Source organism: Leucoraja erinacea, chromosome 4 (assembly GCF_028641065.1).
Source record: "Leucoraja erinacea ecotype New England chromosome 4, Leri_hhj_1, whole genome shotgun sequence".
Classification (NCBI taxonomy): Eukaryota; Metazoa; Chordata; class Chondrichthyes; order Rajiformes; family Rajidae; genus Leucoraja; species Leucoraja erinaceus.
In genome coordinates this window covers 98127296-98143201 of record NC_073380.1, presented here as the reverse complement: position 1 = coordinate 98143201, position 15906 = coordinate 98127296, and the positions used below count along the sequence as shown (strand labels likewise).

At 44.5% G+C, this 15906-nt stretch overlaps 1 protein-coding gene across 1 annotated transcript in view; it reads left to right on the top strand.

The window, feature by feature from the left end:
* Nucleotides 1–5446: 5446 nt before the first annotated feature.
* fer1l6 (fer-1 like family member 6) overlaps nt 5447–15906 on the top strand; it is a 132140-nt gene continuing 121680 nt past the window's right edge. Inside the window, 4 exon segments of the mRNA XM_055633476.1 lie at nt 5447–5497; nt 5601–5732; nt 7964–8026; nt 12310–12388. Coding sequence (XP_055489451.1) covers nt 5655–5732; nt 7964–8026; nt 12310–12388 — 220 coding nt within the window. The 5' untranslated portion in view covers nt 5447–5497; nt 5601–5654.

Here is a 15906-nt window from a genome sequence, read left to right as displayed (position 1 = left end):
GACCACAAGACATTGCAGAGTTGTAGATAAAGTCCAGTCTATCACACAGATCAAATTTCCCATCAATGACTCTATCTATGCTCCATGTTATTTCAGACCACGACTGTCCCACCATGGTCATTCCTCCTTCTCCCTGCTCCCATGTGGCAGAAGGTACAGAAGCTTGACAGTGTGCACCACCAGACTCAGGAACAGCTTCTTCCCCTCTGTTATCAGGTTTCTGAACAGTTCTTCCGTAAGCTAGGGTACTGTTCGATTCACCTCTACCCTAGTGTGGACATTGGAGTTTGTTTATGAAACTGATGCACTACAATGCTGAGAACTATTTACTGCACCATTTGTGCTATCTGTTATACGGGTTTAACTTGATCGTATTTAGATATGGTATATCTGATGTGTTTGGATAGCATGCAAAACCAAAATGCCCAGGGCTGCCCTTGCTTCCAGTCAGAAGGTTGACATAGTGGTTTGCCCACAATGTAGGTGATCTCTCTTGATATTGCTGGGATGTGGAATCTCCTTGCCTTTACACTAATGGGGAGCAATATGACTCTTTGAAGGTTTTTGTTCGTTGTAATTGGATGTATTTACTTTTTGGGTTCTGGGTGTCACTGGGAGGGCCCATCCCTAATTCCCCCTGCGAGGTCATGGTGTGATATTAGCTTGAACTGCTCCTGTCCGTCTGGTGAAAGGTCTTGCATGGTGCTGTTGGGGTGGAGTTTGCAGGATCCTGACCCAGCAACAATGAAAGACTGACGTCCTTTTCTGACCTATACTTGATAATAGCCGCAGTCATTCTGTCATTTTTTACAATTGCGTAACAGGAAGATTCAAATACAGGGAGAATGTGAAAGGCAGTAAAATATGGCCGCACAACCAGAGCTGGGCCAGCAAATTCCCAACATTCATACGAGCAGAAATTATTTTCCAATGCAATCAAGACAACAGCAAACTTTGGAAATAATTTTGCTTTGCACAGTGTAATTTTATTCTGAGTCATTATCACAGAGAGATATCAACTGAAGCAGACCCTTCAGCTCATTAAGTTCGAATTAACTGTCAATCACCCATTTCCGTAAATTAATTTTACATTATTCCCACTGTTTTTATTCCCCCTACATTTTCATCAACCACCATCAGATTCTCCCACTCAGTTACAATTTGCAGTTTCTAATTAACCTCCAAGCTCATCAGTCTTTGTGATGTGGGAGGAAGGTGAAGATCCCTAAGGAAATGGGGAGAACACGCAAACTCCACATAAACAGCACCTGTGGTCAGGATTTAACCCAAGTTTCTGCAAGCAGCTGTACTGGCTGTGTTACTTTGCGACCCATAGTTTGTCGTTAAAAATTGCGAGTTAACACTAAGTTTATATTTTCAATTTTGCAAAAGAATAAAATTAATAACTCGGGTAGCATCTGTGGAGAGAGGAACAATTGATATAGCAGGTCTGAGACCCTGTGTTGGAACATTCATTACTCACATTTCCACGAGTTGATTGGATGGTGGCATCAGAATTGATCATAATATGATTGATTGATTGAAAGATACAACATGGAAACAGACTCTTCAGCCCAACGAGTCCATGCAGTGATCATCTCTATGTTATCCCACTTTCACAACCATTCCCTACACATCGGGGGCAACTTACAGAGGCCAAAAAACCTACTTACCCACACGTCTTTGGGACATGGGAGGAAACTGGAGCACCCAGAGGAAACCCACTCTGACATAGGGAGACTGTTCAAACTCCACACAGAAGCACAGAAGTACCAGCTGCACTACATTGCCTATTACTAGCTGAGAGTGGGAGTGTGTCAAATGTTGTTGGTTCATTATGTGGAGAATTTCTATATGATTTGTAGTGAATTATTAGCGCAAAGCCAATACCTGTCATTTGGCATTTCCTTTTATGGGGGACACGAGTATTGGCTACTGGTAAATAGAAAAATTCAATCTACGATAATCTTTTGGGAAGTTGGGAATAATAAATGATAGCTGAGTACTTGAACTATACAATAAGATCCCCTTTGAGAGGGGATCTTATAGAAAATTACACAATTCTTAAGGGGTTGGACAGGCTAGATGCAGGAAGATTGTTCCCGATGTTGGGGAAGTCCAGAACAAGGGGTCACTGTTTAAGGATAAGGGGGAAGTCCTTTAAAACCGAGATGAGAAAAACATTTTTCACACAGAGAGTGGTGAATCTCTGGAATTCTCTGCCACTGAAGGTAGTTGAGGCCAGTTCATTGGCTATATTTAAGAGGGAGTTAGATGTGGCCCTTGTGGCTAAAGAGATCAGGGGGTATGGAGAGAAGGCAGGTACATGATTTTATCATTTAAAAAAAATTGGATAGGTATATGGACGGGAAAGGAATGGAGGGTTATGGTCTGAGTGCAGGTAGATGGGACTAGGGGAGAATAAGTGTTCGGCACGGACTAGAAGGACCAAGTTGGCCTGTTTCCGTGCTGTAACTATTATATGTGGTTATATTATATATGGATACCGAGTTGGATGATCAGCCATGATCATATTGAATGGCGGTGCAGGCTCGAAGGGCCGAATGGCCTACTCCTGCTCCTATTTTCTATGTTTCTATGATTCTCCAGCATGAGTAATCATTTCCCAGCGTCTCTCAAATAATAAATTAAGAATTTTTGAAACCACTAGTTATCAGTTCTTTCACTATGATTGCTTCCCAGATGAACAAGATGACTTTGACACTCAGTCGTGCAGCCCAGAAGTCGCTGGTGCAGAAGCTTATGGAGCCAGTACTGACATTCTATCCAGCAGTTTCTCCAGTAATATTTCCCACAGGAAAAGGTGCGTAATTCCCGTCGGACAATGAGAGCACATCGGATAAATTTTCCATTCACATTTCAGAAACCGCATTACTTGTGGCTGAATCTGTGGCTGAAATGAATGTTAGTATTCATTTAGTCAAGTCAAGTCAAGTTTATTTGTCACATACACACACGAGATGTGCAGTGAAATGAAAGTGGCAATGCGCAAATGTGCAAAAGACAAACAACAAAACAACAAAACAAATTATAAACACAATCATAACACACATATTCTTTTTACATAATAAATAATGGAAGGAAAAACGTTCTGTAGAGTTAGGCCCTGGTGAGGTAGGCGTTTACAGTCAGAATTGCCTCTGGGAAGAAACTCCTTCTCAACCTCTCCGTTCTCACCACATGGCAACGGAGGCGTTTGCCTGACCGTAGCAGCTGGAACAGTCTGTTGCAGGGGTGGAAGGGGTCTCTCATGATTTTGTTTGCTCTGGAGTTGCACCTCCTGTTGTATAGTTCCTGCAGGGGGGTGAGTGAAGTTCCCATAGTGCGTTCGGCCGATTCAATTTAATTCAGAGATCAGTTAGCAGGCACAGTAAGATTGGCTACTTACCTCAATGACATCACCTGTCCATAACCCAGCTCACATGGGTAGTGAAACTCACAACATTCCTTTAATACCTCTCTACTTGCCTATTCCAGCATCATAATATTTAGACTCCCGGCATCTACTCTGCATTAACCTGAGCATCCAAATACCTGTTACTTGTAATCCCTTTTTAGCCGCTCCTGAGATTAACACCCTCTGTTGTCTCTTAATATGACAATGCCTGGATCTAATAATTCCCACATTTATTTTCATATTCCTCAACAGACTCGACTCTCCCTCCATGGAATCGACTCTCCTTGCATTGACTTAACTGTAGCTTTGTGGACTTAACTTTCATTGCATTGACTTGATTCTTCCTCCTCGGACATAACTCGCCCTCCATGGACGTGACTCTTTCTCCAGAGACTTGACTCTCCTTCCAAGTTCTTAATGGGCCTGTCCCACTGGGGTGATTTTTCAGCGGACTGCTTGCGACTGTCAAGTTGCCGGCAGTCGCCTGAAACACTGGGAACTGGAACTGCGACGGGCAGACTGGAACACACACACACACGCAAACACATCGCAAAGGCGGGGGCCAGGGCAAGTGGGGGAGCTCTGTCTAAGAAATTCCCACGGTGCAAAGCCAAGGTGATACAGACACGCACCACGATGAACAGGAAGGTTGGCGCTGTAATTAAGACGGCTTGCACAGTGTATGGTAAGTCCTTTAAAAAAGAGATGGGGGGGGGGAGAGAGATGGGGGAGAAGGGGGGAAGACAACTTTTAAGAAGCCAGACAACTGTTAATAAGCCAGAGATACACGGCTGTGAAGTTCGGTGGACATTTAACATTACCGGTCGGTTCTCCTTGCTCTGGAAACTACTGCTTTTGTTTTTCTCCCCCAATGAGCCAACGAAAATGGCAAAGGCGATTAACTAAAACTACCTCGAACACCTTGACTACCCATAACTAAATGGCGACCCCACTACAACTGCACCAACGACTACAGGATCATCGATTATCACCATGGCGACCAGTTTTTGGTCACAGAAAAACTTTCAACATTTTGAAAACTTTGCGGCGACCATACTGAGGCCGCGACTAGTTCCCAGAGTGCGGGAACTCCTAGCGACCATGAAGGAGACTCACCAGAGACCACCAGCGAACATGTGGTGACCATGTGGCAAGCACAGAATCTCCTGCACTCGCCCAAAATGTCACCTTTCTACAACGTTTTCCAGTCCAAGCGCTCTCCAAATCACTGTCCCCCTCTCAATCGGGCCTCCTTTTCCTTGCTCAATTAAATTTCTCCACATCGACAGCCAAGTCTACAGTTATCTACCCCAAAGCTCTAAACTATCCACATCCCTACCACAGCTTCAAGGTACTACTGAAATCCTGCCTTTTGATCAACCTTTTGGCTTCCTCTGCTAATATCTCCAAATAAAATCAGAAATAAATATTCGGCCGATCAGGCAGCGTCTGAGGAGAGGGAAACCAAATTAATGTTTCAGGTCATCTGGTGAAAAGTTTGAAAACATTTTTGCTGATATCAAACCAAACAGATATCAAACCAAACAGACTGTTAAGCTAAGGTACACAAAAAAGCTGGAGAAACTCAGCGGGTGCAGCAGCATTTATGGAGCGAAGGAAAAAGGCAACTTTTCGGGCCGAAACCCTTCTTCAGACTAGTCTAGTCTAGGAGTGTTTGATTTATCAAACTTAGATCCTTTAAGTGTAAAAATAACTTATGGGGGTTGGGGGGAGGGGGGAGAAGAAAGGAAAAAGGAGGAGGAGCTCGAAGGCTGGGGGATGGGAGGAGACAGCAGGAGGGCTGAGGAAGGGGAGGAGACAAGAAGGACTAACAAAATTGGAAGAAAATCAATGTTCAATGGAAGAATTAAGACTATTAAGCTATTTTCTTCCCAGTAATTATTTTTTTTTTATCATTTAAGAGGACAGGTGTTGAGTATTGAGTTCACTAACTAATTTAATTAATGAAATTCTAAACCATAAATATGGATGAATTACACATCTTTAACAACTTCATTGTACAGATCAAAACCACTGTCCAAGATACAATCAACTGAAAGCAGGTCTCAACACTATCAGGTAAGAACATTTACTGTAAAGGTATTTGGTCAATCAACTAAAATCTGTGACATACGACTTCAAAACTATTCTCCAGAGAATTGTTGTTTCATGTGTCTGACAGATTGCCATTACAATCACTGAGGGACGCCAGTTAGCTGGGGAAAATATCGACCCTATGGTGATAATTGAAGTTGGTGATGAGAAAAAACAAACAACAGTGAAAGAAGGAACAAATTTCCCTTTTTACAATGAGGTAAATGCAGCAGATCTCTTGTGTCATTCATGGGTGGTGGTTCGGCATGCTGATGTTTTGATGTTAGTTTTGAAAAGGTCAAATGAATTCCAAAAGTTAGTTGGATATTCGGAAAAATGTCATTCTGAATGTGCATGTTCTGGCGAGCTGGTTGTCCAACTGTTGGTACCAGCGGGAGGGTTAAACAAGGAGTCTGCTGGACACAGGACTGCATAGTAGCAGCCTGGTGAGTATTTGTTGGGGGCCTGACACTGTAGGTGAGGATAGAAACATAGAAAATAGGTGCAGGAGGAGGCCATTCAGCCCTTCGAGCCTGCACGCCATTCAATATGATCATGGCTGATCATCCAACTCAATATCCTGTACCTGCCTTCTCTCCATACCCCCTGATCCCTTTAGCCACAAGGGCCACATCTAACTCCCTCTTAAATATAGCCAATGAACTGACCTCAACTACATTCTGTGGCAGAGAATTCCAGAGATTCACCACTCTGTGTGTGAAAAATGATTTTCTCATCTCGGTCCTAAAAGATTTCCCCTTTATCCTTAAACTGTGACCCCCTGTTCTGGACTTCCCCAACATCGGGAACAATCTTCCTGCATCTGGCCTGTCCAACCCCTTAAGAATTTTGTAAGTTTCTATAAGATCCCCCCCTCAATCTTCTAAATTCTAGCGAGTACAAACCGAGTCTATCCAGTCTTTCTTCATATGAAAGTCCTGCCATACCAGGAATCAGTCCGGTGAACCTTTTCTGTACTCCCTCTATGGCAAGAATGTCTTTCCTCAGATTAGGAGACCAAAACTGTACGCAATACTCCAGATGTGGTCTCACACCTGGAATCAGGATATGAGCCAGAGAGGCAGAAGTCTGGGCTAGGTTTGCGCAGCTCGGAGGAAACCGCGGCCTAAGGGTGTCAGGGGAGTTTGTTGAGCACCAGGCTAACAGTTGGCAGAGTGTATGTAGCTTTAAGCACATCTAGCTATGTTCAAAATGAATTTGCATTTAACGTCACTGTATCTCAAATTAAATTGAGCCACTGGCCAGCCATCCAGTTCAGGCAGCTGCTTGAGCCTAGATGAGGATCCCAGACAAAATGGCAATGGCACTATGTCCTTGCACATTATTTTCATTTCACTGCCACCCAGTTTGCACCATATGGGGAGACCTGGAAGTTCAAGCCATAAATCCTCTGACATCTCTATTTAAGAATCCTAAACATGCTGCATCAATCTGAGGGCTCTCAGACAATTTGCTCAGAATGGAAGACATTGGATTTTCTCTGGAGCAGTTGTGCATGTTGACTCATTCCCCGACTGTGGGGAATCGGCAATGGAAAATAGGACTTCTCCCATCGGGATGGAGAAAGGATATTGCCGAGGAACCTCTGGAAAATCCTGCTCCTCGCAGCTACCGACTAATACTGCAAAGGATGCGGGCTATCCATCAGACCCACACCCAACATCCCATGTTCTTTGCCACGAATAAGGTATAGAAGGGTCAGAAGAAAATCATTCTCAAACAAATTATGGCTGAAATTAGTTTCATTTTAAGGAAAAAAGACTACAATCACATAGATCATTCCAAATAGAAATTAGCTACATTTGGACACGTGTAAATTGCAGATTTGTTTGCTGTGTCAGTCATTGTTGATTTAACCTTTTAGAATACAAAGTAAAATTTATCCCGTGCACTTTTAAGTGATGTTATTTCCATGGATTGCCATTTCCAAGGATTGACAACAGAGTGAAATGTGCCATCACTTTCGTTACATTACAAATGTTTCTGCATCTTGTTAGAAGTGTACATTTTTATGAAAAGGAAGGTTCAAACCTAAGAGTGTAATGCCCCTGTCCCACTTAGGAAACATGAACGGAACCTCTGGAGACGTTGCGCCCCACCCAAGGTTTCTGTGCGGTTCCCGGAGGTTTTTGTCAGTCTCCCTACCTGCTTCCACTACCTGCAACCTCCGGCAACCACCTGCAACCTCTGGGAACCGCACGGAAACCTTGGGTGGGGCGCAAAGTCTCCAGAGGTTTCCGTTCAGGTTTCCTAAGTGGGACAGGGGTATAAATTCCTTAAATTAAGTTCATTGAAGCTCCTTCCTCTGATGCTTGATGTGTTATTATTATTGATTAATACCCAGCAACACTTGTGATTCTTCTGTCTCTGTGTTGCTATGGACTGTTCAGTAGACCTTTGTAAACCTTATTTTTTATTCTTTTGTTGCAGTACTTTGTCTTTGATTACATTGGTCCAGCAGAGATACTGTTTGACAGAATCATTACATTTTCGGTGAGAATTCATATTCTTCAACACAATTTTTAATTGCATTTTAAAGATGATTCAATTAAATTTTCATTAACATTTAATGAATGTTAATAGTGAATATCATTAACATTTTGGAAAAGGTTGATCATTCAAAAGTAGAAATGTGCTCATTATAATTAAACTGAGTAAAAGATAAGGTAGCAAGGTTCACATTTGTATACACACACCCTATTATTATCTCTATTGAAGCCAATTAATATTTAAAAGCCAACTGCCAATTCAAATCATCAGCATGCCAAACTGGTCAAAAACACAGTATATCATGCAGGTGGAAAGACCAATGTATAATAAAAAACCTTTAAAAAGATGTGTGAATATTATGCTATTTGTTTTATATGTGAGTGATCTTGATGCAAATGTAGGCAAAAGTAAGCTTACAGTTGGGAAGCAAATTGGTGGTGTTGTCACACGCACTAACCCCCTCCCCCCTGATATTATATTAATATTATTCATTCGCTCCTTTTACCCTATCCCCCACCCTATCCACTCACACATAGCCCCCAATTGCGCAGGCGTGGCTAGAGAGGGAGAGTGAGTAGAGAGAGAGGGCAGAGGAGAGGGGGCAGAGAGAGAGAGAGGGGGGGAGAGAGAGAGAGAGAGAGAGGGGGAGAGAGAGAGAGGGGGAGGGGGAGAGAGAGAGGGGGAGAGAGAGAGAGAGCAGGGGAGAGAGAGAGAGAGGAGAGAGAGAGAGAGAGAGGGAGAGAGAGAGAGAGGAGCAGGGAGAGGGCAGAGGCAGGGAGAGGGCAGAGGCAGGGAGAGGGCAGGGGCAGGGGGAGGGCAGAGGCAGGGAGAGGCAGCGACAGGGGAGAGGGCAGCGACAGGGAGAGGGCAGAGACAGGGACAGGGAGAGGGAGAGGGCAGAGACAGGGAGAGGGCAGAGACAGGGAGAGGGCAGCGACGGGGAGAGGGAGGGCAGCGACGGGGAGAGGGCAGCGACGGGGGGAGAGGGCAGAGGCGGGGAGAGGGCAGAGAGCGGGGAGAGGGCAGAGGCGGGGAGAGGGCAGAGGCGGGGAGAGGGGAGAGGCGGGCAGAGGGGAGAGGCGGGGAGAGGGGAGAGGCGGGGAGAGGGCAGAGGCGGGGAGAGGGCAGAGGCGGGGAGAGGGCAGCAGGCGGGGAGAGGGCAGCGGCGGGGAGAGGGCAGCGGCAGGGGAGAGGGAGAGGGCAGGGAGAGGGGAGAGGGCAGCGGAGGGGAGAGGCAGGCGGGGGGAGAGGCAGGGAGAGGGGGGGAGAGGCAGGGGAGAGAGGGGAGAGGCAGGGAGAGGGGAGAGGCAGGGAGAGGGGAGAGGCAGGGAGAGAGGGGAGAGGGGAGAGGAGGAGGGGAGAGGAGAGAGAGGGAGAGGGGAGAGGGAGAGGGGGGAGCAGGGGAGAGGGGAGAGGGAGAGACAGAGAGGGGAGGGAGAGACAGGGAGAGGGGGGAGAGACAGGGAGAGGGGAGAGACAGGGAGAGGGGAGAGACAGGGAGAGGGGCAGAGAGAGAGGGAGAGAGGAGACAGGGAGAGACAGGGGAGAGACAGGAGAGAGGGGAGACAGGGAGAGACAGAGAGGGGAGAGACAGAGAGGGGAGAGACAGAGAGGGGGAGAGACAGAGAGAGGGCAGAGAGAGACAGAGAGAGGGCAGAGAGACAGAGAGAGGGCAGAGACAGAGAGAGGGCAGCAGAGAGACAGAGAGAGGGCAGAGACAGAGAGAGGGCAGAGACAGAGAGAGGGCAGAGGCAGAGAGAGGGCAGAGACAGAGAGAGGGCAGAGACAGAGAGAGGGCAGAGGCAGAGAGAGGGCAGAGGCAGAGGCAGAGAGGGCAGAGGCAGAGAGAAGGCAGAGGCAGAGAGAAGGCAGAGGCAGAGAGGAGAGGCAGAGGCAGAGAGAAGGCAGAGGCAGAGAGAAGGCAGAGGCAGAGAGAGGGGCAGAGGCAGAGAGAGGCAGAGGCAGAGGTGCAGAGAGGGGGCAGAGGCAGAGAGGGGGGCAGAGGCAGAGAGGGGGCAGAGGCAGAGAGGGGGCAGAGACAGAGAGGGGGCAGAGACAGAGAGAGGGCAGAGACAGAGAGGGGGCAGAGACAGAGAGGGGGCAGAGACAGAGAGGGGGCAGGGGAGAGAGAGAAGGGCAGAGAAAGAGAGAGGAGGGCAGAGGTAGAGAGAGGGCAGAGACAGAGGGAGGGCAGAGGAAGAGAGGGGGCAGAGACAGAGAGGGGGCAGAGGCAGCGAGAGGGGGGCAGAGGGCGAGAGGGGGGTGGGTTGGGGGGGGGGGGTGACGTCACTCGAAGTGCGTGGAAGACTCTGTGTGTGAGATGGCTCGGAGCAGACCCATTGTGACATCATCAGCGAAAGTCGATCGTTTTAAATTCAAAGTCTTTTGACGATTTTCAACTTTGATCTGTAAAAAGTCAAGAAATAAAGCATGAAATGTTCAGATAAGGTGATCGGCCTCGACGGGAAAAATGTCAACCGGAATATGCAAGAATGATATCGTTACCACGTAGTTTTATAGCGAAGATGTAAAGACACACACACATATACACAGGCACAAGATCAGAATTTAAATAAGTATAATGATATGATATATAATGATCATTGGGATGCCAGGAAGTTAATAAAGGATGTGATTGCACTGGAGGGCAGATTCGCCAATGTGTTTCTCGAGATGGATCATTTCAGACATGAGGCTGGATAGGCTGGGTCTGTTTCCTAAGGAGCGGAGGAGACTAAAGAGAGACATGATTGAAGCATATAAAAGTAAGAGCGCATCGGTAGTGTAGGTAACAGGAAACATTTCCCTTAGCCGTTGTGTCTACTATGGATGCTATATGTTTAAGGTAAGAGGTAGGCTATTTAGACAGAACAGGAGGAACAATATTTTCAGCTCGAATGAAGGTTTGAAACTGCAATGCATTGCCTAAGGGGGTGGTGAAGGCAGGGGGCCTCACAACAACACCTTGAACACATGGCATAGGTAAGTGCTAGAAAACACTTTCTAGGGGCTAACAGAATCAAGGGATTTGAGAAGAAGGCAGGCATGGGTTACCGATTGTGAATGATCTGCCATGGCAGTGCAGGCACGAAGGGCCAAATGGTCTCCTCCTGCACCTATTTTCTATGTCTATGTCTGTCTAAAACAGATTAGTATAGATAGGCACTTGATAGCTGCCATGGGCGTAGGGGGCTGATAGGCTGTTTCCTTGCTGTACGACTCAAACACACTATATTATGACCAACACAAAGCTCTCTTTAAAAGATCTATAAGTCGTTCTAGTGCTCTCGATCGGAACACTGTGGTGGGGATTAGAAGAGGTATTTTGGACACCTCCTTGGCCAACAAGATGTCAAGATGCTCAGGCCAAGAATGACGGATTTTTGTTGCAATTAGCTAATAACTTTGCTTCAAGTGTTGTTCTTCTGGAGTTGCTGATTCTTCAGGATGTGATCAAGTGCTTGATTGATTCTTATCAGCATATATCCATTTTTGAGCTGAATGTTATATTTTTCTCACTGCAAACTCTCTCAAGGTTAAGTTTACTTGGCACAAACCTAGTTTTTAGGTAGAAATGTTTTGGTTTCCTAGTCTAGATTATGACAGAAACTATTTACATAGATAGATAGATATTACTTTATTAATCCCCTTATTCAGGGGAAATTCAGATGTCCCTGCAGCACACTAATAAAAATACAACATAGCATTCAAGAAGTTTAACATTAAAACATAAAAACATCCCCCCACAGAGGTTCCCACCGTGGGTGAAGGCACAAAGTCCAGTCCCCATCCTCTTGTCCACCCAGAGTCGGGCCTATTGAGGCCTCCACAGTCGCCGTTACAGGGCCCGATGTTCCCAGCCGTTCTCGCCGGGTGATGGTACTCCGGCGTTGGGAGAACCCTCAGTGGCTTGGGGTGCCAGGAACGGCCGCCTTCTTACCGGAGACCGCGGCTTCCAAGCCAACAGACCGCGCCGAACTGAGCCCCACACACTGGCGATCTCGTCGAGAGATCCCAGGCTGACAGAAACCAGCCTGAAGAAGGGTCTCGATTGGAAACTTTACGCATTCCACCTCTCCAGAGATGCTGCCTGTCCCACTGAGTTACTCCAGCATTTTGTATCTACCCCTGGTATAAACCGGCATCTGCATTTCCCTTTAATTATATTATTACTTACAGGCGAGTTTGTCCTGTTTTTATCTTAATATTCATTAGAAAATGTGGAGATTTTCAGTGAACGTTTGCATCCATTAACTATTGCTCTCAACACTGGTGCAATCCTGCAGGTCAGGCATTCCAAATTGATCGGAGGAACGCTGATTGGAGCTTTTAAACTGGATGTCGGAACAGTTTACAATGAACCAGGTAGGAACAATGGCTATTTGCTCATCATAAAATACAAGGTGTCTGGTGGTTTGCCTCTGAGCACCTGAATTCCATAAAATGTTGGTAACATGGATGCATAGCACCACACACCTGGAGTAAATTTGGGTTAGTTCCAGTACTGAGATCATGTTTGGCCCATCTGATGTTTCAAAGTCTACTCTGTGGTTCGAGATCCAGGAGAATGTATTACTGTATAAACATTCAGTATTAATGTTTCTAACTTTCTCCATAATGTACTTCATTATTTCTTCAGAATTTTGAAGTAGAGTATTTAAAGTTAGAAACAATAAAATAGAGAATTTTAAATGTTATAAATTAGTTATAATTAAATGTGTTTATTGCAATTCTTGGCTTTCTTAAAAAAAAAACCCAACTTTTTCACGGCATTTTACCTCAAATATTGTAATCAAAGTTCACCATATACTTTCACCCACTGTCTCACCTTTCTGCATTTTCAAACTCTTTGATTCCTTCGAAGATGTTGGTTTATATGTTGCTATGGAATATTTTGTCTCCTGTGTCGATGCAATGCAGCTTGAAACCTTAATTCCATGGTTGGATTCACTTCATTAGGCTAGGATTTGTTGAAGAAACAGTAAACTCGGCAATATCTTTTGGATTACCTGGTGGAATTCATGATGAAAAATACAATTCCATTCATCTACATTTATTCACATAATGTGGTGTAACCTGCTGTGAATTTAATCTTTGCTATGGTGGTGACATAGGCAAACATGCAACAATTAGATGAAAGAACATATTTTCCTCAATATTACTACTTGAAATTAGCATGATAAATGAAATAAAATGACCAGTACGTGAATGAAGGTCCAACTAGCTGTATCTCTACTTTGACTCTTGCAAATCTAATATTGTAGGAAGGATGTCAACAAAATAGAGAGAGTACAGAGGAGATTTACTAGAATGTTGCCTGGGTTTCAGCAACTAAGTTACAGAGAAAGGTTGAACAAGTTAGGTCGTTATTCTTTGGAGCGCTGAAGGTTAAGGGGGGGGGACTTTATAGAGGTCTTTAAAATGATGAGAGGGATAGACAGAGTTGACGTGGACAAGCTTTTCCCATTGAGAGAAGGGAAGATTCAAACAAGGGGACATGACTTGGGAATTAAGGGACAGAAGTTTAGGGGCAACATGAGGGGGAACTTATTTACTCAGAGAGTGGTAGCGGTGTGGAATGAGCTTCCAGTGGAAGTGGTGGAGGCAGGTTCGATTTTATCATTTAAAAATAAATTGGATAGGACGGGAAAGGAATGGAGGGTAATGGTCTGAGTGCAGGTAGATGGGACTAGGTGAGAGTAAGTGTTCGACACGGACTTGAAGGGCCAAGGGCCGGTTTCCGTGCTGTAAATTGTTATATGGTTATTGTGTCCTCTTTCCAGGGGCAAAGCATACCCATGAATGGTAGGGAAAAAGGGCCTTGTCTAATCGGTTTCTCTGTCATTCTGGGACAGGTGTGAGAATGATAGTAATATAAATAATGACTATTCAGTGATTTGTAAGTCCTGTGTCTGCTCGTGTCTTTTAGAGGAGAATGTCTTCATTTTAATGCCCATTGGCTCAGTCAGATCTTTTAACAGGATTTAAAAATCTAATATTTGGGGTTCTTCCGGCCCTTAATCTAGCAATGTTACAAAATTTTGAGATTTAAAAAATCAAGTCTGCAATTTATCCCATCAGATAAAGTATAACAATAAGTTTAATTTGACACCAAATTCACTTTCATATCTCAAGTATTAAAAAAGTTATGACCATTTTCATACTCGGAAATTAGCATCTTGTTCCCTATTGATTTTCAATGGACATTACAAAAAAGCTGTGATCTTGGATAATCAAACGCCCATTTCTTAAGGAAAGATTAACATTTTTAAATAGCCTAAGTGTCCAAAGATTATTCACAAATAATTCACAATATAACATGATTTTTATATCTAATTTACATTAATTTATAGGCCAAATGGAAGGAATTTAGTGTTCAATTGCTGTAAATAAATGCCCATTTAAATCGGCTTTCTAGTGGGTTCATGTGGAACGCGCCGGTTTAGAACGTTGACATAGCGCTGGATTAGTGCCCTCAAATGCCGAGAAAAATACTGCGGGATATAAAAAGCCCAAAATGAGCTATTCGTTATAGATAATTTGATATATAGGGTTATATATATGCCCCATTTAATGTAAAAATAAGGTACATACCTTTAATTGTTTGCTCTATAAAACCCTGGGGCTGCGAAAGGTCGCGAGTTGAGAGAGTTATTTTAAAACTATTATAACTATATTATCGAGGCCTATAAAACTAATAATACCTTTTGCGACCGGGTCTTGCAGCGATTTTTCGTTAATGATTTACTAGGCTGAACATGTGTGATTAGTACAGCCTAGTAAAAATCGCGTTTTAAACCCGCCCCCTCCAAACAGCGCCAAAATCGCGGGCCTGGCTGAGGGCAGATTCCTAATGACGATTCAGGTAGGTTTTGTAACATACCTACTTAATCTTCTTCTCTTCTTCTGTCTCGTGGCCAAGGTGTCCATCTTGCCACTGTTTAGGTTTGCTTCCTAATAAGAGTAAGGATCTTCCTTAATGGTACCCAGATTCATCAAGTCTCAGCCTAGAAAATGAGCAGGGGCTCAAGTGATGGTTGGGACTCCTGGCCAATGATGTATTGATACTGATAAGGCCAACAGAAGGTGTTATCTCAATAATATTTAAAAGATATAGAGTCATATCACACAGAAATAAGCTCTTTAGCCCACAGTCTGCCGACCATGGAATACACGATTACACAATAGTTATTTATTCGCACATTTCCATCAATCTTTCTTAGATTTTACGACTAACTTATATACTGGGACTATTTCCAGTGACCATTTAACCTGCCACCTATGTGTCTTTGGGATGTGCGAGGAAATTCATGTGATCACAGGGGGAAGGTCTCACAGAACCAGAGTGGAAGCCAGACAAATCTGAGGAGCAGTCTGAGAAAATAAGAAACAAGTCATTCCTTGATCTTGGGAAATTTAAAAAAAATGACTATGAAATGTCACTTATCAATTAACAACTTACGATAAGCACATTGTCATTCATGTTACCCACATTTGTCAGGAAATGGTGTTAGGTAAACTGAAGGCAGATAAACCTGCAAAGAGTAGGAGTAAACGGGTCCTTTTCACAATGGCAGGCAGTGACTAGTGGGGTACCCCAAGGCTCAGTACTGGGACCCCAGCTATTTACAATATATATTAATGATCTGGATGAGGAAATTGAAGGCAATATCTCCAAGTTTGCTGATGACACTAAGCTGGGGGGCAGTGTTAGCTGTGAGGAGGATGCTAGGAGACTGCAAGGTGACTTGGATAGGCTGGGTGAGAGGGCAAATGTTTGGCAGATGCAGTATGTAGAGGGAGTGCAGAGACGGTTCACCAGACCGATTCCTGGGATGTCAGGACTGTCATATTAGGAAAGACTGGATAGACTTGGTTTATAC